The 20,775-nt window shown below is 48.4% G+C and overlaps 5 protein-coding genes across 6 annotated transcripts; 2 read left to right on the top strand and 3 right to left on the bottom strand.

Annotated features, from left to right (window-relative positions):
* Positions 1–6,585: 6,585 nt before the first annotated feature.
* Positions 6,586–7,798, bottom strand: LOC6555661 (protein KTI12 homolog). The gene is made up of 3 exons (XM_001982538.3): positions 7,437–7,798; positions 7,026–7,372; positions 6,586–6,958 (listed from the first exon to the last, which is right to left on the bottom strand). Exons 1-3 carry the CDS (start codon positions 7,699–7,701, stop codon positions 6,671–6,673), a joined length of 900 nt encoding a protein of 299 aa, XP_001982574.1. The 5' UTR covers positions 7,702–7,798; the 3' UTR covers positions 6,586–6,670.
* A 269-nt stretch (positions 7,799–8,067) lies between these two features.
* Positions 8,068–9,885, top strand: LOC6555660 (protein SMG9). The gene has a single exon (XM_001982537.3). It carries the CDS (start codon positions 8,167–8,169, stop codon positions 9,628–9,630), a length of 1,464 nt encoding a protein of 487 aa, XP_001982573.1. The 5' UTR covers positions 8,068–8,166; the 3' UTR covers positions 9,631–9,885.
* Positions 9,886–10,052: 167 nt separating this feature from the next.
* Positions 10,053–12,917, bottom strand: LOC6555659 (carnosine N-methyltransferase). 2 transcript variants are annotated; one of them, XM_001982536.3, is made up of 6 exons: positions 12,638–12,917; positions 11,940–12,198; positions 11,390–11,559; positions 11,181–11,321; positions 10,845–11,102; positions 10,053–10,777 (listed from the first exon to the last, which is right to left on the bottom strand). In XM_001982536.3, exons 1-6 carry the CDS (start codon positions 12,769–12,771, stop codon positions 10,357–10,359), a joined length of 1,383 nt encoding a protein of 460 aa, XP_001982572.1. In that variant the 5' UTR covers positions 12,772–12,917; the 3' UTR covers positions 10,053–10,356. The 2 variants fall into 2 exon arrangements, with proteins under 2 accessions (XP_001982572.1, XP_015008809.1); XM_015153323.2 differs by having other exon boundaries at positions 10,065–10,777; positions 11,390–11,508; positions 12,638–12,871.
* A 112-nt stretch (positions 12,918–13,029) lies between these two features.
* LOC26525993 (type II inositol 1,4,5-trisphosphate 5-phosphatase) lies at positions 13,030–17,707 on the bottom strand. The gene is made up of 9 exons (XM_015153342.2): positions 16,762–17,707; positions 16,298–16,484; positions 15,775–16,036; positions 15,528–15,713; positions 15,137–15,469; positions 14,204–15,080; positions 13,935–14,121; positions 13,649–13,873; positions 13,030–13,586 (listed from the first exon to the last, which is right to left on the bottom strand). Exons 1-9 carry the CDS (start codon positions 16,867–16,869, stop codon positions 13,399–13,401), a joined length of 2,553 nt encoding a protein of 850 aa, XP_015008828.1. The 5' UTR covers positions 16,870–17,707; the 3' UTR covers positions 13,030–13,398.
* Positions 17,708–17,762: 55 nt separating this feature from the next.
* Positions 17,763–20,367, top strand: LOC6555658 (translation initiation factor eIF-2B subunit epsilon). The gene is made up of 5 exons (XM_026981789.1): positions 17,763–17,891; positions 17,957–18,081; positions 18,161–19,431; positions 19,499–19,785; positions 19,852–20,367. Exons 1-5 carry the CDS (start codon positions 17,799–17,801, stop codon positions 20,071–20,073), a joined length of 1,998 nt encoding a protein of 665 aa, XP_026837590.1. The 5' UTR covers positions 17,763–17,798; the 3' UTR covers positions 20,074–20,367.
* The last annotated feature ends 408 nt before the right edge of the window (positions 20,368–20,775 follow it).

The raw sequence follows: 20,775 nt of genomic DNA, 5'->3' as shown, positions 1-20,775 counted from the left end.
CAAATGCGCACAAAAGCCTGTCCAGGCGACGAAAGTAACCGAAGAAATACTGAAAGCCCACTCCGCACTTTCCCCGAAAACAGTTCACCCCACTAATGCTAATATGGTATTATTATATTATTAATATAGCTTGTATTAACCAATTCATGTGAACTTGTTTATTGGCCCACTAAGTTCATAATTAAATGAGATCGAATTTATATTACAAGTTGAAAACGCCAGCGACTCATTTGTGGGGTGTGTAACAAAACAGCAACACTGCAACTTTCTGCTGTGCTGTATTTTTACTTTTTAGCTGTTGCTGTTGTTGTTGTTGCCCCGACGACGCTACTTTGCTTCCTCTGCCGACGTCGGCAGCGCAGCTGTGCGGTCTTGTTTTTGCTTTTGGCTTTGGCTTTGCACTGCCTTTGCCTTTGATTTTGATTTTGCTTCTGCTGCTGTTTCTGCTTTTGTTTTAGCGCGCTCACAAATGTGTGTTAGTTGGCGGTCATTCACATTGAACATGCCCTTTTTGTTGTTTTTCTTTTGGTTCGTTGTGCGCGCTTTCCGTGTGCGCGTGTGTGTGTGTGTGTGCGCGCGCGTGTGAGTGCGAGTATCTGTGTGCGCGAGGGTATCTGTGTGCAGCAACTTCAACTTAAACTTGACGCTTAACATTTTTGAGTCTTTTTTTAAATCCTTGTCGTATATATCATTTCTACCTCATTACGAACGTGCCAGAGCGAGAGGCAAGACGGCCGCCTTGTTCTCTTTTGTATGCAGTGCAATTTGCATTTGAGCTGGGTCCATTGAAATTGACGTCATTATTGAACGGATTACGCAATTCCGCAAAAACTGACTAATTTAACCATATCAGCTCGAATACCGGCGAGAGAAAGAGACAGCACTCGAGGGGGAAAGCATGGGCGAAAACGCACACACACAAACACACACACTCCCAAAGCGCGAGAGGGCGGAATGGTAATGGGAGTAGTGTAAAAGTAAAGGTCATTGAACGAACATTGTACCTATTTTCGCTATTCACACACACATACATACATATGTATCCGTGCCCGTGCCTGTGTGGGCGAATTGTTATTACTATTCGCCAGTTACAAAAAAACATACGAATACGTAAGTACGAATGTGCACAAAGTCAACAAATTAAAAGAGAAACCCGAACTTCCGATAACAGTCGCAAAGAAATGGCAAATACTCTATTAACGAAGGTAAACATATAATTAGAACGCACCTTACCTCAGATTGTGGGATATACCTCAAAGTCCCGGATAAGCGACAAACTTGGCTTATCGGTTCGTATAAATAAGTTGTTTCAAATTCAGATGAGTATGTACGCTCCTGAGGGAAGATAATGCACACCTAAGGCATTTTTTGCTCGATCTTCGAATCCATAGTTTGAAACCCAAGCTCAAAATTTGCAAGTCCGAAGAGAACCAGAAGTATTTAAGCCCCTCGAAAGAAATTCAAAATACTGCTCACTGTAACCACAGCCAATAAGCTTCTTCGCTAGGAAAGGGCAAACTGAGTAATGGCTCTTCGTATTCCGTACTCGAACAAGTCAACAACCGAGTGGAGAAATTTGAGCGATGAAGTATGTGGAAGTGAAATGGTGAAATGGCGAACCGGCGAACCGGCCCAAAGGGAAAGAGGCAGCGGCGAAAGATCGGATCCATCAGATCGCTTGTGTTGGGGTTGAATTGGATTGGATCGCATCTCCAGATAGCCAGATAGTACGCATTCCCCGGCGTAGTTTATTAGTCAGGACTCGACTGACAGATCGCCAGGTCGTGAGTCCAAAGGTCGCAACGTGATCGTTCCATCGCTGAAGAAAGCGTCCAAAACTGCAAGAGTCGCTAAAAAGACGGAGCGATGAAAAGTGCCAACCCAGCTTGGAACAAAAGGTGTTCAATTGTGACCCCAAACAGGATGATTCATCGCGGATTGGGAAAGTGCAATCCACGCGGAAGTCGATTATAAATTCCAAAGAACACACGCTCAAGGCGTTTCGTAACTTTCGAATAATTGCGGTTTTAATATGGCACATCATGAAATACCTTGTGTACTTGGTGTACTTGGTATTCTTGAACCAGGCAGAACTTGCATTTTGCATCTTGCATTTATGCAGCTCTTAATTCTTAATACTTTGAATTTTCCCAATGAGCGAGGCGGCTGAACACGAACACAATCAATCCAATGGCACATAATTAGTAATCATGACTAAGGATAGAAAGGCGCGTGACAAAGAGGGAGAAAGCAGAAAAGAGTGCGATACGGAGACAATAAGAACTTTATCGAGGCACTGACCCCTGGGTGATTTATAAGTTACGTACATATGTGCATATATGTATATGTATGTGCATGGCTAGCACCGACTCCCCCTCCCCCTCCCTCCGACTCGCCACTCACCACTATTCCGCTGCCCCTACCACTGTGCATAATATTGTCTCAGCTATCAAATGGCAAAAGGAAAATGTCAGCGGCAAACGAGAGATAAGGCAAATTCCTCTTCATTCCTTTCAACTTAGCCCGAGATTCGATGGGGATCAAGCAACTGAGAACCGAGTGGCATTGGGCCGCGGGACACGAACGGGGAACGTGGAATGGAACGGCCGAGCCAGCGGAACGGATGGGAACGGAACTGATAGGCTTGTTTACGCTTACGTAGGGACTCGGACTTCTCAGGTTGGCAGAGTTCTCATGCGGGCAATGCCAATGCACCTTATCCCAGGGGAGATATTGAGTGCGCGCTAAATAAACTTCAAGTTCATTGGCATTGATTAAAACGCAAGGCGAAACGAAATGGAACCAAAGGCATTGAAACAAAATGAAATGAAACAAATGCGATAGCCACGCACGTATTCACTTGTGTATATGCAACAAAAGTTTTTACACATCGAAATGTTTAAAACAGTGTGTCTTTTGAATTACAAGATGCGATTTATACTTCAATCTTCCATTGCGACAGACCCTGAATGTTTGAAGCAGCTAAAGACAAACACCAAAACTGAAGCCTACTTTGGACCGCAAGATAATTTTCGGCAGTTGACAGCTGTCAGAATTCGGGATGGAGGATTGAAAGCCATTGGGTTTCCGGATTCCTGCCTGCATGGGCATTTCCCTATATATTCCCATAATTGGCCACCCAACGTACGTGTGTTTGCGTTTGTATTTCCCAAAACCTTTGCCTCCCAAATCGCCACCCCGTGCCGTCCATCTCTTTCGCGCACGGTTAAGCGATGTAAAACGGGGGTTACATGACATTGAAACCGATTTTGAAGGTTTCAACGCTTGTGTCTCTGGACAGGGTAAGTTCTACTGCTTCGGCAGAAATACCCGAAAAAGAAGAACATCAACAGAGCGACGAAAAAACAGACACAAAACCAGAATAAAGCGTTGCCCCTTTCTTGCGTGCTCTTCCTTGTTTCTTTGCTGTAATGGCGAAATATACACAAATTTTGGAATCTCTCTGACGCCCTTGTCACTACATTTTTGGTCATTGACCTCGCACGCACACACAGATACAGCACTCGCGCAAGAAGACCAGTGGCGTGCAGGGGGGATTCAAGTTTTGGGTGCCGAAGCCCCAGAAACCCCAGAAAGCCCAGGTGCCCCGAATCCACAGGAATTATTTGAAGTTTGAATGGTTTGTTGCCATAACTATTCCCGAGAAGGTCCGAGCTGCCAGGACTCGTGTTGGGATCTAAAATCCCCTTAATTAACTGCCGTCTACCCCCCTGCGCCCAGGCACACATGTACATATAGCCATGTAGAGCCATTTGGGACTTGGTAACAAGCGGCAGTCGTAATGCGAAGAATCAGGGAGCAGAAACAAAACAATGCCCAATGGCCCCAGCCCCCCTTTCTGGGTGCCACCCCTCGCTTCCCCAGCCCTGCGGGTAGTCCCCAAGTTCTAGGCGTTGTTATCGTGCGTTTGCCAACCCACCCGCTACTCACAAACACAAACACACACACACGTCGGCAATCAGGAAGAAGAAACCAGCCAATAAATGTGTGGCGCGAATGTCGCCGCACTTTCGATGCCCTTCCCATGAACAGGAGTCCAGGAGCAGGAGTAAACTATTTAGGAGAAAGTTCCCTTTATCACCAAATTGCACAACAAAATTTTAACTAAATGTTGATAGTTCAAATACTTCCAAAAATATTTAACAAAATTATACAAGAAAACCTAGAAAGAAGCTATGAGGAACATCCGCAAACAAACCTTCATTTGCGGTCGCGTTTTTCGCGTGATTGACTAATCGCAAATCAAACTTCGATTGACATACATACAATTTTGAAACTTGGCCAGAAAGGGCATCTGCGTCTTAAACATACATAATTGGTATTTTAGCGGCATTAAAATCGTAGTCATCGACATCAGCATCAACGATTGTTTATCAATGTGTAAATAAGCAGCACTCGTATACGTGTTTGTGTTCGTGTGCGTGTGCGTCTTCCGTATCTGTGTGTATGTATGTATGTGTGTGTGCGTTCCCAAAAATTTCAATAGCAAAGGTCGATGAACTTGCCATCGGCAGCGCAAGAGAGAGAGAGAGAGAGAGGAAGAGTGAGAGCAAGAGACGGTTTTTTGTTTTTGTTCCGCATTTCCCATTTCTCTGGCCATTTCTCGCAGTTCTCTTTGCCTCTCTCTTTGGCTTTCGAGTTTTGCGCGCGCTTCCTCGTTGCGTTTCATTCATAAACAGAGAGCGGCGAACTCGAGCTCGAACTTTTTTATTTCGAGTTATCTCGGCCAGGCCAACGAACCGGCCAACATGTGCTACTGCTGCCGCTGCTGCTGCTGCGCTCCACCTCCCACCCCTGGGTGAACTTAAAGGCGCGGTGACTAAGCCCAAGCGCCCCCTAAACTGCTGAACTTAAGCCCAGCTGGGGTCTGTGGGGCTGTAGAGCCCCGCAGCCGAAGGCCAATTATAATGCCATCACCCGGATTATTGGTCAGTGATTAAAGTAGCGCCATTCGGGGACATTTCTACTGCTCCGGCACAAGGTATGGGTATTTGTGGGCAAAGCATCGAAAACTTTCGGTCAGCATGATCTACATACAAAGATCTCTAGTCCTATCGATAATCCCAATCGATCTACATATCGATTTAAGAAACTTTTCGAAACATTTGGGCATTCAACAATTCGTGAGCCGGGGAAGCGCAAGATGCCTGAGATGGCCAAGGATACGGGGGGCACCGCTTACATGCTATACGGAGGGTCCTGCGTGGTACTCACTTCAATTGGTCCCGTTGCAGCGGTGGCATCTTTGAAGCATTCGGCTGACGCTTCTCTAGTGGCCAGCGCTTGCGAGTACCGTTGATCCTGGAGCCGAGAGCGATACGGATATCGATAATGGTGGTGGTGGAACCGGGGCGATATCCATGCTCCGCCGGCAAGCGAGTATCCGACTACCGTTACAAGTTGATTGCTTGCGGTTACTTTGAATCACTCTTCTTTTGGTTTTTTCCTCTTTTTTTTTTGTTACACACTCACAGCAGTTGGTTTAATATAACATTTCACTGGCAATGTAGTTGTTGTTGTTCACTTTAGTGTATTTGCATTCGTTTTGTTTTGGGGCTTTTTAGTTGCAGCAGGATTTCAAGATCGAGCAGCTGTTGATTTTTTCCAGGACTCTTTAGTTAGACTTGCATTATTGTGGTGGGTGGGGGAAACGTCAACTGCAACGGAACACACACATAAAAAATAGAATTAAAAAAATAACGTCAGTGCCAAGGTGTCGTTATGCATTTTCCATTTTTGCGCCGCACACTCACACACGCACACGTACACACACACACACAAAACAAAAACAAGCCAATTTTTGTGTTGGATCTTTGAGGATGCTTGCAAATTCTTGTTGTCAACAATTAAAAAAATATTTTCTTTGCATTTATTCTTGTTGCACTTGTCAAATTGTCGCACACACACACGCACACAGTGCACCTTGCTGCTAGGGCGAGATAGAGAAAGTGGGGGCGATGGATGCCCTTAAAATTTGTTTCACATATCCAATCTACGGTGGTCAACAAAATCCTGGTGAGGCAACAAAAAAAACGTAAAAAAATAGTTTATTTTTTCGATTTTTGTTATTATTTCTTGGGAACCCACAACGGAAATATCGTTTGATTTTCGAAGCGTTTGCTTTCCGCGCGCGACTAGCTCGTGGGATACACTGAACAATCCACCACCGACTGGCACCACCACTCCACTTGCCCCAATCTCGTGCTGCAGCGCTGCGGTAAAAGAGAGCGGCCGAAGAGAGCGCGCAAGAGAGGATTCTCTTCGTTCCCTCTGCGCAAGAGAAAAGTTCGTTCACTGAACTTTTTTTTGCTGTAAGTAAAGTAGATTTTATAGGCAAGGGCAATATTTTGTAAATTTGAATAGACAAATATTACGATTGAAAGAACTATACTTTTAAATTGATTTCATCTCACAATATATATTTTTTAACAACCAAAAATGTATTGGTTTTTTTGTTTAAAGCGTTTCTGGCATATTAACGAAAGCTGTATATCCACGGCAATGAAGTGCGCCACATGAACCCAGTAAAGAACCCCTGATAAATAAATGAAAACGATCCTCATATATATATAAGCTACATATTTTATTAGTTTTTCACATTATTCACGGCATCAATCCAAAAACATTATCTTGATGCCCGAAGTAAGGACTAGCAGCCGATCGTGTTGGCATTGATAAACTGCACGAACAGGTGCGGCACCTGCTCCAGCGGAGTGGGAGACGTCTGGCTGGCGTGACACGTGCTCGTGATGAACTTCTGGCGCAGGCGGTTCAGCTGGAGGGCGTTCATCGAAGTGGCGACCTTCACGGGATTTCTGCTCCCCGGTATGCGCATCTGGCCGAAGGCCTTGATCTTGACGGCGCCGAGGATTTCCTTGATGATGGTCTGCACGATTTTGTCCAGTTCGAAAAGGTAGTTGGTCGATCCTAGCGGTGCCTGTGAATTAGACAATGCAGTTACTTGTGATATTTCAAATGGAGCTCTCGCTAAGCTGTATGCTTACATTATAAGTACTCTGGTTGGGTGGCAGTGGTTGGGACTCGTACAAGGACTTGTATATGGCCTCCATGTCGAGCGTGTCCTCGGGCAAGACTACCATCAGCGGACTGTCCCAACGGTTGTTGCTCTGCGGCTCCTCGTAACGCTGGCACAGAGCATCGAAAGACTCTCGGGTGTAGGGAATATCCGAGTTGTCCACCGGCTGCTCCGTTTCACTGTCGCCGGGCAGCTGATCCGCCGCCGTTCGTTGACTATTGAATGTCCACGCCTGCTCCTGGGGTATGCAGCAAAATAGAGTGCACTGGGTGGTCCTCGACACCTTGGACATGCAGTACAATTCGTAGCGGTAGCCTGGAAGGAATTTCGCTTGTGGCTTATGACCTCTTGCCTTGGCTAAACCTTGGTGAGAGCTCACCCTTGATGTAGTTTCCGGCGTCCAGGATGACCAGATCCTCCTGGTTGACGTGCCGCGAGGCTTCCGACTTCAGATCGCTGCGCACCACCTTCTCCTTTTGCGAATCACCTGCATGGGAATTCTTGCCAAACCCCGCCTTGGGCACTGCTTCATTTTCGCTGATTAGATGCACCTTCCTGCCGCGCTCCACGAAATGATCGCGCAGCTGGCGGGCACGTGTGCTCTTTCCGCTGGCCGGCAGACCCGTAATCACCACGATGGGCATGCTCCTTAATTAATAATAATAAATAAACAAAGTAGGTGCCGGACAGACGTTCTATCCACAATGAACCCGCTTACCAACACTAATGGCTGCGTACGAGCTGAGCACCCAGCTGGTTTCCAGCTAGATCTAGCTATGTGGCAGCTTTTCACTCATCAGATTTATCACTCATATTAAGAAATTATTTGGCAAGTCCAGCGCAGATTGCTTTAAGAGCAAACTTAAAAAAAAAAGTGGTTCATATTGTGTACTCTTATTTGTTGGGCCAGTCGATTGTTGCTTCTGAAATTCAATATTTTCCTTCTTAATTGCCGCTATTTTCGTTTTTTAGCTATATTTCCACGACATCTGGGATTGTTATGCACTGACCAGTGTTGCGAAACAAAATGATTTGACGTTGACTCCCACGAACGTGTTCAAGCGGATTTAAACTAAGTTAAATATATACCTCAAATAACCGGCTTCCGAATGGCTGAGCCCCGTCGCCGTTTCCGTAACAAGAAGCGGGATGATTCGTGTTCCGGGCTCCTGGCACCCGTGACAATTGCACGGCGCGAGGACTCCTCCCGCATGATGCAGCCAAAAATTCTGCTGAAGAAGGATCGCGACCGGGACCAAGAGACCTGGGACAGGGAGCGGGACAAGGATCGGAAGCTGGAGAGGGACAGGGAGACGGAGCCGAGTCCCAATTATTACCCAGATACACCGGCGGCCCTTAAAACGATCATTATCAATCGCACGAGTGAGGTGCGGCCGGCAGACAGGTGCCAAATGTCTTTGGTCGGAGGTGTTCTTGCCCAGGGAAGCGGGCATTTGTCTGCCGCGCCGTCCACCTCCGTTTGCGCCGCATTGGCAAGCTCGGCACCAACTGGACGGGACAAGGGTAACTGCAGCGGTGGTGCCGGAACGGCTGGCACCTCGGCCGGACCACCGAATGCTCTCCAGGAGCTGCAGCCGCCACGCATGAACCGTCCCACCCCCCTCATCGTGGCCAACGGCATTTTTAATGCAAATGCCCGAAAGCTCTTCCACAAAACCAATACGGATTTCACCGTCATCGGCGTCCTGGGTGGTCAGAGTTCCGGAAAGAGCACGCTGCTCAATCTCCTGGCCGCAGAGCGGTCTCTGGACTACGACTACTACCAACACCTATTCTCTCCAGAGGCGGATGAATGCATCTTTGCCACGCGTCACAAGGTCAAGCCAAACAATGGGCAGAAGAGCATTTTGCGTCCTCGCACAGAGACCCTGCAGTTTTTCATTACCCGGGAACGTCACATACTGCTGGACACGCCACCGCTGATGCCTGTGAGCAAGGAACCGGGTCACCAGGATCTGCACTCCCTGGCCACCATGGCGCAACTATTGAGCGTATGCCATGTATTGATTTTAGTCATTGACGGCTTTGCCGTGGAGCAATTGCGTCTGATAAACGCTGCTCTTCGCCTAAGACCGACGTTCCCCTGCAAAGGCTATGTGCGGGATCACTTGCCGCAGATAGTATTCGTGCGCACACGTGCCCAGCGAATAGACTTCGAGCCACAGCAGCGGGAACGACTGGACAAGAAGCTGGCGTACTTATACGGGCACACGGGTCTGCCCATTTACCGGGGAAAAGGCGATGCACGGTGCTTAAACACCTTCCTGCTGCCGGAGGTGGTCAGCAACAAAGCCACCGCTTTCCATTCTTGCCTCGGCGAACTGGTGCGTCAGTTCCGAGAACGTATCCTCGGATCCACGCGTATCTCTATGTGCCACACCAGCACCGAACTCAGCGAGGCCATCTGGTTTGAGATTCTTGCCGAAAGTGCTCGTAAGGGGGTTCCTCATTTCGAAAATATCTACGCAGAGATCAAATTGCGCCACCTGGACACACGCTGTCAGTGGCGATCGGACAATTGGCGCACCTTCTCTTCCAGTACCGAAAGCTGATCCACAGAATGTGGGTATGCGGTTAGTATAGAACTATGTAAGTGGGTGCAGCGACTTGTACTGGGACTCGCGGGGCACGGATTGCTTTCCTGAGTCATTCTAGTGATCAAAGTTTCAGTGTTAATGCTTACTTATCATTTTATTAAAGACGTGTACAGTGTTATGGCCAATATGTTTAGCCAAATACCGACTAATAATAAGTATATTTTCAAAGGAAGTGTTTAAAGTTAACATATGAATCAGAAATTAAGAAAGTGACTGATATACATATTGTTTTATAGACATATCCATAATTAATAAAAGACTTAAAAAACAATTGTTTAGCATTCACAAACAATAGTATTTACATTTTTGAGCTTAGGCTTAACGATTAGAATACAGCATGGGAGCTTTTATCAACCGAAATAAAAATTATTTATCTATATTTTTTAAGTTTTCCTTTTGGTATATTTGGTTGGCCTAGTTGGGATAATGAGCATGATGAGCGAGAAATTTTCCTAAAACTAGCAATTTTTCAAAAATTAAAACAGCATATATAACAGTGTATACGGGACTAAATAGAGGTATATAGGTTAATCAATAACATCGACGCATTGTAGTGTCGATTCGAGTTCCCTGTCTTGCCTGTGACGTGGTAGTTAAGATGTTGGTGATGCCATCTGTAGGTGGGTTTGCACTTAGATTTGATTGTGGTGTTTTCGGTGTGATGTTGCTTTTGGTGTTGGATCACGTTGGCTGGGCCTTTATCTCAGGCTCACCGTTGGCCATGGCGAGCGGTTTCAGTTGCTGTTTTTGTTCCGTTTCATTCCGTTCTGGCTGTTGCTCCTCCTCCTCTTCGCTGTCCTCGCGAACAATGAGATCGTGTGGCTCTCTGGAGGCCTTGCGTTTGCCACGCTGCTCCTCAAACAGATCCGGCTTGCGGCAAACCCAGAAGAGGCTCTCGTACTCGCTCTGCTTCATTGAAGACGGATTCTGGGCGTACTTGGTTCGGATGCCGGTGCGCGATGTCTCGATCACGAATCCCACACTTTCCATGATGATGCATAGGTCCTCGAACGTCGGCTCGATGCTGTTTTGCCCGCTGACATCGCTGTAATGGTACAGCAGCGGTCCGAGATTCACCCAAATGCCACCAGGCACGAGGATTCTGCAAGGATAATGTAAAAGTCAAAAGAGCTGGTATATATAAATATATATATTCATTTGTGCCTCACTTGTAAATTGTGCGTATAAAATCAATAACGTTATTGGCACAATCAATGAAGAAGCACGTGGCGACGCAGTTGTAGGCGTTCGGCGTCTTGTAGACCTCCAGAAAGTCCCCTGCTGCTATTTCAAAATGGCCCTTGGGTGGGTTTTTAAGCGGGCAGACGTCTGGGAACCGAACGGCGGCCACCTGATCCTCGCGCCTTAAGTTATTCACATACTGGTGCACCCACGGGTATAGCACGTACTTGTTCTCATAGTCGCAGCTGCCGAAAGAGACAACAGAACACGTTCAATAACCAGCATTAGAAAGCAATGTACACAACTGACTGAACTGGACTCACAGGTTCAGGACAAAATTGGAGGCGATCAGCATGAAGTAGGAAAACTCGTTGCCCTCGCACGAGTATCCCAAGCAGGCAAGCTCATAGGTAAGTCGGCCCAGTCCCGCTCCCGGCACCAGGATCTTTATCTCCTTCAGCTCGCTGTTCAAACGAAAGCAAATGAATATCAAATCAGTTAGTGAAATGAAGTGCGCTCAGAAGTTACTCACAAATCGCTGGGCTTATAGTACTCGACGATGCTGTCGATGATTGGTTTATAGGACTGCTCCCGCTCCAAGGCTCCTTCAGTGCTCCAGTCGCGCGCAATCAACTTCAACGTCGACTGGGCCTTTAAAATTTTTAGAGGTTCAACGTCAGCTTCATCGAATGGAATATCAATCTGCGAGTTGAATTAGAGCGGGTGCGAGATACAAGGTGTGGGTGTCGTGTACAGATATGGAAAAGAAACATAAGCGAAAGAAGTTGGATTTTCAATCAATAAAAAAAAGGGAAACTGAAGATATGGTGCAAACTCTATTTACATGTACAAATAATTCCTAAACACAGGATTGACTAGATTATAAGTAAATATTAAATTTTCCTTGTTTTACCCGAAGTGTAATATTTGAAATTTTAAAGGAAAAAATGGAAATGACCATATACAAAGCGGTGGGAAAAATAGAATATCAAGTAGAGCTAAATTATAGGAAATTGGGATTTGAGGGAGGATGAAGGAGTGTTACTTAGGTTCCGCAATGAAGCGCAGATTTAGTCGATTACCTGGTCCATGTCACCGTGCCTCACATTTGGCGGCGGCTCTTCAAACTCCCACCGGTTCGCCGAAGGATCCCCAGTCGCCTCCTCCGCCGGATAGAGGACGCGCTCCCGCAGTATTTCCCGGATAACCGCCTGGTTGCGATCGATGCACGTGCGCACGCACTCCAGATGCCCTCGGTACTTGGCTAGCATGATTTGATCTTCGCCAGACAGGCTGTTCAGGTAATCCATGGAGCGTTTTAGCCGCTGGCACGCATATGGCCTGCATGGGAGAAATTAATTGATATCCATTATCAGCAAGCACGCTTATCACCAGTGATGATACCCTAAATTGTTTACATACAAGACGTATAAGTCATATAATCTGATCTCTTCGGTAATTAGATATGTTCCACATAAATTTACGCACTCGTATAACAAATGGCTATTTGGCTTCCGTGGTTATTTGGCTTCATGGGATACGTTAGAAGAGGCGACTTCTATGGAGCGCTGGGCCATTTGAAAACGCTAGCCAGATTTGGCGTGAATACTCCCGCACCGCCAGCACTGGCGGCATACGAAACGGGAGTTTGTCGGCAGCTTGTCTGCACATGTCGCTGCCCCCGCACCGCACCGCCTCGCTCCACCCATCCGCGATTGGTCGGCAGGCGTCCGTTTGGAGCATGTGCTCCAGAATGCAGCACAAAAACAATAACAATTACCCATAGTAAAGGAAGGCGTTCTGCACCTTCTGAATATGCTTCTCCTCCTCCTCCTCGTTGGCTGCGAACGCCCGGGCCAGCTGTTCGTCCATTTTGGGATGCATCGGGAACGTGGCGCAGTCCATGGAGCTCATCTGGGCGCGTCGGCAGCAGTTTCTACGATAATTTAAGCTAGTTATATGCTGGAGTAATCCGTTGCCTTTGCATTATGTTTGTCGTCTGTGTGAAACTGAATACAGCACCGGTGCTCTGGTCACACTGTCGATGACTTTGGGAATTTAATCGATACCATCCTTGCTCGCGAATCCGTAGCGCGCTTTTTAAATTTGGGAAGCTTTCGAATGCGTGGCCAAATATGTGGAGTTCGCAGAACGCAAGAAAACTTTAGAATATTGATACTGTATGTAACGGTGTTATTTATTCTTCAGTCGCAACTGAAACGGGGATGTAAGGGGGTCACTTCATAAATCTAAACTAACAAGCAATCTTGCTGAACGAAACAACGATTTAACGCGTGTGCAGCACATTTCAAATAACTTATTTACACAATTCATTTATCTTTGCGTTGCTGGTTCCGTGTCTCCGTGGATTTGTGATGTAGGCGGGGACAACCGAGTTGGAATGAACGGAGGGCGGGCACAAACAATTAACAGTTAAAACAGAGAAAACATAAATGCTAAGTGCCAACAAAGTACCAACAAGTAAAATAAATAGCCTAACTCTATGCGTAACTATCAACAGAGTACATCTATCGCTCGCATCTATGCCTGCAGACCGGCCCGGTTGCCGGATCCGGAGCCTGTTCCAGTTCCAGCGCCCTCATTGCCGTTGCCCATCGCCTCGACGTCGGTGTCGATGAAGAGTCGCATGAACTGAATGCAGCGGCTGTTGTGGTTCATCCAGGCGGCCCGCTCGGTGCTGCGCAACAGAATGCGGCCAAAGGTGGAGGCTGTGTGGGGACGGAACGGCGTTAGGAAGGTTGTACAATGCTGGCGCATCTTCTCTACCCACCGACTTCATGCAGATCGTAGAACTGACTCTCGATGCCCGCGCGCAGGAACATACACAGGTGCATGAAAACATTGCGCTTCGGAGGACTCAACAGCGAAATGTAGTCCATGGCCTGCGACTTGTTGGTGCACTCCAACAGATTCTCGACCACCGGCTCCAACAGCGCTTGCTCCGGCAGATCCAGCAAAAGCAGCAGCGCCTGCGCAGCCGTCTCCGCGTTGGCAGCTGCAGATCGAACATGAATATTCAGAACTGGTATAGGGATAATCTCACAAGGTCCACTTACGGAACGGATCATCCGACCAGGTGTCCAACCAGTCGCGCACCGCGTTAAACTGACCACCGAGGGAGAGACGCGAGTCGTAGGACGGGAAGGCGCCCACCTGCTTGGAGCCCTGCCTGTACAGGTAGTCGATCAGGAGAAAGAATTCCCGAGGCATCGTCACCCGGTATTCCGGCGATTCGTCATTCATCTGAAACGAAACGTCGTTTATAATTAGTATATATATACTGCGAAATTAATAATACAAAAATGGAAAAATGCAGGGAACTCACCAGCTGCTTAATCTGATCTTGGGAGTACTCGCTTAGTGGCCGATCGGTCCGGCACATTGTCTCCATAGAAAGGCCAAAGCAACTGGGCTGATAGTCGCCGGTAACCGTGATGAAGATGTCTCGCCCGTTCTCCACGTGAAGGATGAGAATATCGAAGTTATCGCTGGCGCGGATCTTGCGCAGCAAGCCGGCAATGGTCCGCACATTGGCTTTCATTTTAAGCCGAATGCTGCGGGCGGAGTCGATCAGCAGCGAGTCTTGGCGCGGATCGACGTGCAGCCATGGCTCGCAGATGGCGTGTATGTCCTTCTCTTTGAAACTGAAGTCCACAGGTAGTGGACAGTTGTTATAGACGTTGAAGTCCCGAGTGCTCGGTTCGTTGAATCGCACTGTTCCGAAATCGATGACCGTCTTCTCGACATTGATCTGCGGCTGGTTGTCGTTTTCCCGTTTGTCCACTGCCTTCAGCACCTCCTCCTGGACCCGTTTGTACTTGACCTCGTCGCGCGTTTTGACTTTCGTCTGAAACACGGCGTACACGGGCTTGTGATCGCTCTGGCGAATCTCCATGATGCTGTTGTAGGCAAGCTGCTCGATGCGCGTGCCCTTCCAGAGCACTCGATCGCAGTAGGCCGGCGCCCGCTGCTTCTCGCTGCTGTCGTAGTTGTCGGTGCCCGGATCATACTTGTACGTCGGCCGGAACTTGATATCGCCCTCGGTGTAGCCCTCAAAGCACTTTCCACGCCGCATCTCTAGTCGCAGCTGGTCGTACTGCAGGAGCAGCTCGTAGGTCTGGGCATCGCTTAGTGGTCCTGGTCGCTGTTGGCCGGGCGGCTCCTGGATGCGGTAATTCAAGTCGCCCAGCCAGAAGATGTGACTGGAAAAGAAAAGAGATAGAGTGATAGAATACTTATCAATCAAAACAAAACTTACTCATGGTCACTGATGGTTCGTCCGTCTTCGAAGCGTATGCCCTCCACGATGGCATTGTAGTCCTGATTCCGCTCCTCCACGTTGCCCATGTGAGCCGCCAGGTGGGAGTTCACAAAGCAGATGTTACCCTCGTTGAGCTGCAGGCTGATGGCGACGCCGCCCTTGTTGCCTAGCGTATTGAAGATGCCGCGGGCCACCGACTTGGGCCGGCAACGGATGATGTGCTGTCGCAGCTGCTTGCGCACGATGACCGTCAACATAGTGGCCACCAGGCGGTGCGACATTAGGATTTCGTACTCCACGTCTGGGTGGACGCTGTCCATCATATTATCGCTGCGAAAGTAACAACCGATTTGAGCGCAAGGCTATACAACTTATGTGGCACACTCACATCCACTGCTTCTCGAGGGCCTGCACCTGGGTGGAGTTCAACATAGCCTTTGTGGGAGTATCCAGCTCCTGCAGTCCAATCGCGTAGATATCCGGCGGCTTTTCACTGCATGCCAGCCAGGCTCGCAGTGGATTGTTGCTGTCGCTGCAGGTCTTGTTGTTCACATTCCAAGTGGCGCAGTAGATTCTGCAAGGAATAAACCTGTTTGTGAGGACTCTGTCGCTTGACAGGGCATTTTCCATCTCACATTATGTCCTTGTAGACAATGTACTCGCTCTCCCGTTTCTTCAGCTCCTGCTTCACTTCTCCGATTTGCCGGTAGTCGTTCAGCCACCTGAAGTTCAGCACCGTCTCGGAATCATGCTGGGCCATGGTGCTCTTGAAGGAAATCACCTTGGCCACAAACTCCTCGTAGTGATCGCCCTCGGTGGCGTAGTAGTAGTACTTGATGGGCCCATCCTCGGCTGTGGACAGGTCGAACTGTTGCGTGGTGATCGAGCTCTTGCTGTCTGCAAAAAGATTCAGAAAATGTATGAAAAAGGCGTGCCATCTTAGAGGGAGCTTTTGCTAATTAGTTTGCTTTCAACTCAGCTGACTCTACTTAGAATGCCCATATAATCTTAGGTAAATGCATAGCTATTCTGTTATGTGCCCATAGGGAGTGCGAACTTATTGGTTTTGTGACGGCTGGGCAAACAGTCACTGTGCAATTTGTTTAGCTAACGACATTATCAAATCAAGTTGTTTGATGGTGCATGCACCCTGCTCACCCTGCCGCAACTGGAAATTGTGATCTATTGCGAACACCTTGTTGATGATCAGCTCGTTCGCGGAGGTCAACGGAGTGCGCAAGTAGGAGAAGGCGATGATGGCAAACGTGCCACCCGACTGCGATGAGACCAGTGCCAGAAGACGATTGGAGTACTCAGGACCTTTGATCTGATAGGCCTCGAATATCTGTAAGCAAAGGATTCTTCAATAGCAGCATTTTTCGGTTTCGTTCGGAGCAAAGAGTGAGTTTCAGGCCAATTGATCTTATCTTGTTACTTATTAGGAAATAATTAATCATAAATTTATTCGTATGTTTCTTGATAAAATTCGTCATCATACGTGTCTGGAGATAAGGTCTTTATCCCACGAAAGCGCTGAGGGTTGCCATGAGGGTGGTCATGATTGGCAGGCACTCCGTGCTACACATACGTATGCTCCGTTTAGAGACCTGATGATTGCTTACGTATTCTATGGTTTCGTCCTCCTTGAAGCGCTCCTTGACAATGTCCTTGGTCGTCCTGGTGGCCGCAGTAGCGGTTCCATTGGCCACTGCCTCGCTCAACGTGTCCATTTTTCCGGCTCCTGCTTACTGATAAGGTTTCGAATGCAGACCACTTTCCCTGCCCAGCCGGATCCCCCTCCGCCGCCAAAGCCTGTACAGAGATCGCTGCGCTAATCTTGGAATTAAGGGTAATACTCGAGCGGTTTCTTCTGCTGTGTTGATAAATGTGTGCAGATTATGGATATGGGCAGTCTAGCTCTTTTCTATTTATAGTTGGCGCGAACGCACAGCGAGTGGTGTTCGTCTGCTGTGGGCACGGCTGGGAATGACAATTATTCGGATTTCTGCTGGACTGGGGCTGGGACAGTTAGCTGGCTACTTGGTTTCTGGTGGCGAGGGCGAGGGCGAGCCACTGCAACTGGCCGGCTGACCCTGCTCTTGGAGAGCGCGACCGTGGCGGAATCGGAGTTGTGGAATCGTGTTCAGTGCTTATCGCAGTCGTTTGTTTGTTTTCTCGCCTGCTTTAATGTTGTTGTCTCCCTCAAGGTGGGTGTATCGCACACACACGCACACGCACAAGCACACGCATACGCAGACTCGCGCACAGAGGCACTTATTCATCCGTAATGTGATGACAATTATTGGCAATCCACAGCGATCTTGTGAGTCTCCAGCGGCCGCTGCGGCGCAGGGGAGGCGGGGCGATGGGAACACAGCACAGACAGAGTGGCACGCGTGCTAATTACGGCGCTGCGATCATTATTTATTTCCACTTATTTTCCGGGCGACTTTTGCAGCCGTTTTCGAGGTGTGACCAGTTTGCCAATGCACATAAATGCGGGCATCTGCAGAGCTGGCGGCGTACGCGTCGGTCCGGTCCAATCAGAAATGGTTGGCGACCCGACTAGGCGGCTGGCAGTGTGACCAGCCTGCAAGGGGTCGGCCATGCCAGTGGCCAGCTAAGCAATTGTCCAGTTTTGGGAAAGCAACGCGAAAATATGGCCCAATTCGAGAAGGAGATCGTGCAAGCGGTGCTGATCGCCGACAACAATGCGTGGAACTTCAAGCCCCTGTCCGACGAGGGCTCCACGGTGAGTGGGCTGTGGCGGAACAAGTGCGAACAAGCATTGATTCGCTTCGATTCGATTCCTTACAGGCTCTGCTGCCACTGGTCAACGTGCGGATGATAGACTATGCGCTCATGGCGCTGAATCGCAGCGGCGTGGAGGAGGTGTTCGTGTACACCAGCCTCTACCGGTCGAGCATTCGGGAGCACATCAGGTGGGTCCAGTTGCAGTGGGTGCCAGGATGATGCAATGATGCGGCTGCTGATTTTCGCCCAATTCACGTTTCATTGCAGGGCCGGCATTGCCACAGACGCAGCGTGGTCCTTTAAGATGACCGTCCATGTCATTGGCGACGAGGGCTGTCGCTGCTTCGGCGATGCCATGCGTGATCTGGACAACAAGGCGCTGATCCGTGGCAACTTCATACTCCTTGGCGCCGACACGGTGACCAATGCCGATCTACGTCCGGTCCTGGAGCAACACAAGCGGCAGGCCAAGTTCGACAAGGGCACCGCCGCTACGCTGGTGTTCAAGGAGTGTGCCAACAATGTGCGCACTGGCAACGAGCTGCTGATCGCCGTGGACCGCCGCAACGACCGGCTGCACTACCACCAGCGGCAGCGGTCGCACCACATACCGTTGGACGTCTTCCAGGACAACTCATGTGTGGCGCTGTACCACAACCTCTTGGATCCGCAGATTGCCATTGGTTCGCTCTCAATGTTGTCCCTGTTCAACGACAACTTTGACTTTCAGACTCGTGATGACTTCGTGCGGGGTCTGCTTATAAACGAAGAGCTGCTGGACAGCAGGATATATGTGGCCTTGCTGCCGGCAGCCCAGTACGCGCACAAGGTGAACAACTGGCCGGCCTACCAGTTGGTCAGCCGGGACATCATCAACCGGTGGGCATACCCATTCGTTCCGGACATAGGCCTTTACAAGCTGCAGCAGCAGTACGTCTTCCACAAGGACAACATCTACAAGAGCCCCGAGGCGCATGTCTCGAAAGTGGCTTTGCTGCAGAACGTGGTCATCCAAGCAGGCAGTCACGTGGACAGTGGGTCAGTGATTAGTGACAGCGTGATTGGCGCCAATTGCCGGATTGGCAAGAAATGTCGACTGACCAATGCGTTCCTCATGGCCGACGTCACCGTTATGGACAACTGCACACTGGAACACTGCGTGGTGGGCAACGGCGCCATCATCAACGAGGATTGCGACGTGAGCGCGGGCTGTGTGCTCGGTGCTAAAAGCGTGTTGCCTGCGAAGACAACGTTGGCAAAGACCCTCATCACCAGGTCGCCCAACAGACGGCGCAGCGAGGATGAGGTTGCAGTGGAGCTGGAGAGCATCGGTCCGTATGCCTATATCGTCAGCGATTTGATGACAGGTGATCCGGAGGACTCGGAGGGCGAGGACTTGTTGCCACAGCAACCGCTCAGTATACCCAAAATGGGGGACTTGCTGGCGCCGTTGGACGACAACAGCTACTGCAGCGATTTTAGCGAAGACGACGAGGATGCCTCGCGAGCAGTGACGCCACTGCCCGATGACACGAACAGTGAGTGCTGTCTACAAGTGCAATTGAAAGCTATTCTGATCATGTTTTAACATTTCACGAACCGTAGTATTCCTGGGCGAAGTGATCGATTCTTTGACACGGGGCTTCCGGGAGAAGTCCAATCCTGACTTCCTTGTTCTCGAAATCAATTCCTCGCGCTATGCGTACAACATGTCTCTTAAGGAAGTTAACTTCAACGTGGTGAAGGCCGTTTTTGGCATGCAGAGCATCGTGGAACCGGCCAACAACAATGTACTAGTCGCCATAAACGCAGCCTTTAAACAACTGGGACCTGTGGTATCCAACTACATTAAAAGCGAGGATGCCATGATGGATTGTCTCAAGGCGCTGGAGGTGATGTCCCCATCATTTTGACAAAAAAAGAAGAAAAAAACATTTACCAATCCCTTTTTCCCGCAGGATGTGTACGAGGAGAATCATCTGGTGAGGGAGAAGATCTCGCAGATCGTGCACTATCTGTACGACAAGGACTTTGTGTCCGAGAGTGCCATCCAGGCATGGTTCGAGCAGTTGGACGAGGAGGAGCATGCGCACCTGCGCAAAAGCCTCGCAAAGCTCGTTGCTTGGTTGGATCAGTCCAGCGAAGAAGATGATGACGACGACGAGGAGGACGATGACTAATCAAAGACTTGGTCTCTATTTTTATTCCCATTTTATTTAAGTCATTATTCTAATGCCCGAAACCGCGAAAAGAAATGGAAAATATTTCTAAGGTCGATAGAAAAATCACTGAGCCATATTTTTTTTGCTAAATTCCGATTTTGCGTCCAAAAACTGCTAGTTTTTTTTGGCCACAATATCGGAAGTAATGGTCAAAATATGAAGTGTGATGTATCGTTGAGCTTAATTCGTTAATTTGTCAAAATGTTTTGATAAAATTGTGATGAAACAAAAATTTTGAAATTCGACCAAAAATGTATTTTTCCAAATAGGGATAGTTAGTTGGGTTCAAATACAAACAGTATTTTTTTTTGCTGTGTGACGACTTACAAGAAAATTATGAAAAATGCCAGTTATGAACAGTCCTGATTTTCTGCCCATGAAATATCGGTTTTTAGTTCATAAACTTACAAATAACTATCTAAATATGGAATATGATATTCGTTGAATTCGGTATGAAATTCCCATGGCTGTGTGACGTTGGGATCATTAGCTATTCAAAACAATAATTTTTATGGCTGTGTGAAGCTGTTTGACCAAGCTATGGTTTTACACCCCCGGGATGTATATAGTTTTTCTTTAATCCTGATTTTTTGATTAAAAATGATCCGTTTTTTGTCGACTGCAGCTAAAATATTGGTCTGATTGTGGAATGTCATACCT

The sequence above is a fragment of the Drosophila erecta genome, unplaced genomic scaffold (genome assembly GCF_003286155.1).
Source record: "Drosophila erecta strain 14021-0224.00,06,07 unplaced genomic scaffold, DereRS2 tig00000126-arrow-pilon, whole genome shotgun sequence".
In the NCBI taxonomy this organism is placed as follows: domain Eukaryota; kingdom Metazoa; phylum Arthropoda; class Insecta; order Diptera; family Drosophilidae; genus Drosophila; species Drosophila erecta.
Note: the sequence above shows the minus strand (reverse complement) of the source record. Positions and strands in the feature narration are given on the sequence as shown.

Coding starts and splice junctions, on each gene's coding strand:
- LOC6555661 (XM_001982538.3), bottom strand. CDS start 7,701: ATGCCCATCGTGGTGATTACGGGTCTGCCGGCCAGCGGAAAGAGCACA. Junction 7,373..7,436: donor CGCCGGAAACTACATCAAGG/GTGAGCTCTCAC, acceptor AATTCCTTCCAG/GCTACCGCTACGAATTGTAC. Junction 6,959..7,025: donor CCAACCAGAGTACTTATAAT/GTAAGCATACAG, acceptor TCTAATTCACAG/GCACCGCTAGGATCGACCAA.
- LOC6555660 (XM_001982537.3), top strand. CDS start 8,167: ATGGCTGAGCCCCGTCGCCGTTTCCGTAACAAGAAGCGGGATGATTCG.
- LOC6555659 (XM_001982536.3), bottom strand. CDS start 12,771: ATGAGCTCCATGGACTGCGCCACGTTCCCGATGCATCCCAAAATGGAC. Junction 11,103..11,180: donor TCCAATTTTGTCCTGAACCT/GTGAGTCCAGTT, acceptor CTCTTTCGGCAG/CTGCGACTATGAGAACAAGT. Junction 10,778..10,844: donor TTTATACGCACAATTTACAA/GTGAGGCACAAA, acceptor TTATCCTTGCAG/AATCCTCGTGCCTGGTGGCA.
- LOC26525993 (XM_015153342.2), bottom strand. CDS start 16,869: ATGGACACGTTGAGCGAGGCAGTGGCCAATGGAACCGCTACTGCGGCC. Junction 14,122..14,203: donor AAGATCAGATTAAGCAGCTG/GTGAGTTCCCTG, acceptor GTTTCGTTTCAG/ATGAATGACGAATCGCCGGA. Junction 13,874..13,934: donor CTGGTCGGATGATCCGTTCC/GTAAGTGGACCT, acceptor TTCGATCTGCAG/CTGCCAACGCGGAGACGGCT.
- LOC6555658 (XM_026981789.1), top strand. CDS start 17,799: ATGGCCCAATTCGAGAAGGAGATCGTGCAAGCGGTGCTGATCGCCGAC. Junction 18,082..18,160: donor AGCATTCGGGAGCACATCAG/GTGGGTCCAGTT, acceptor GTTTCATTGCAG/GGCCGGCATTGCCACAGACG. Junction 19,432..19,498: donor ACTGCCCGATGACACGAACA/GTGAGTGCTGTC, acceptor CACGAACCGTAG/TATTCCTGGGCGAAGTGATC.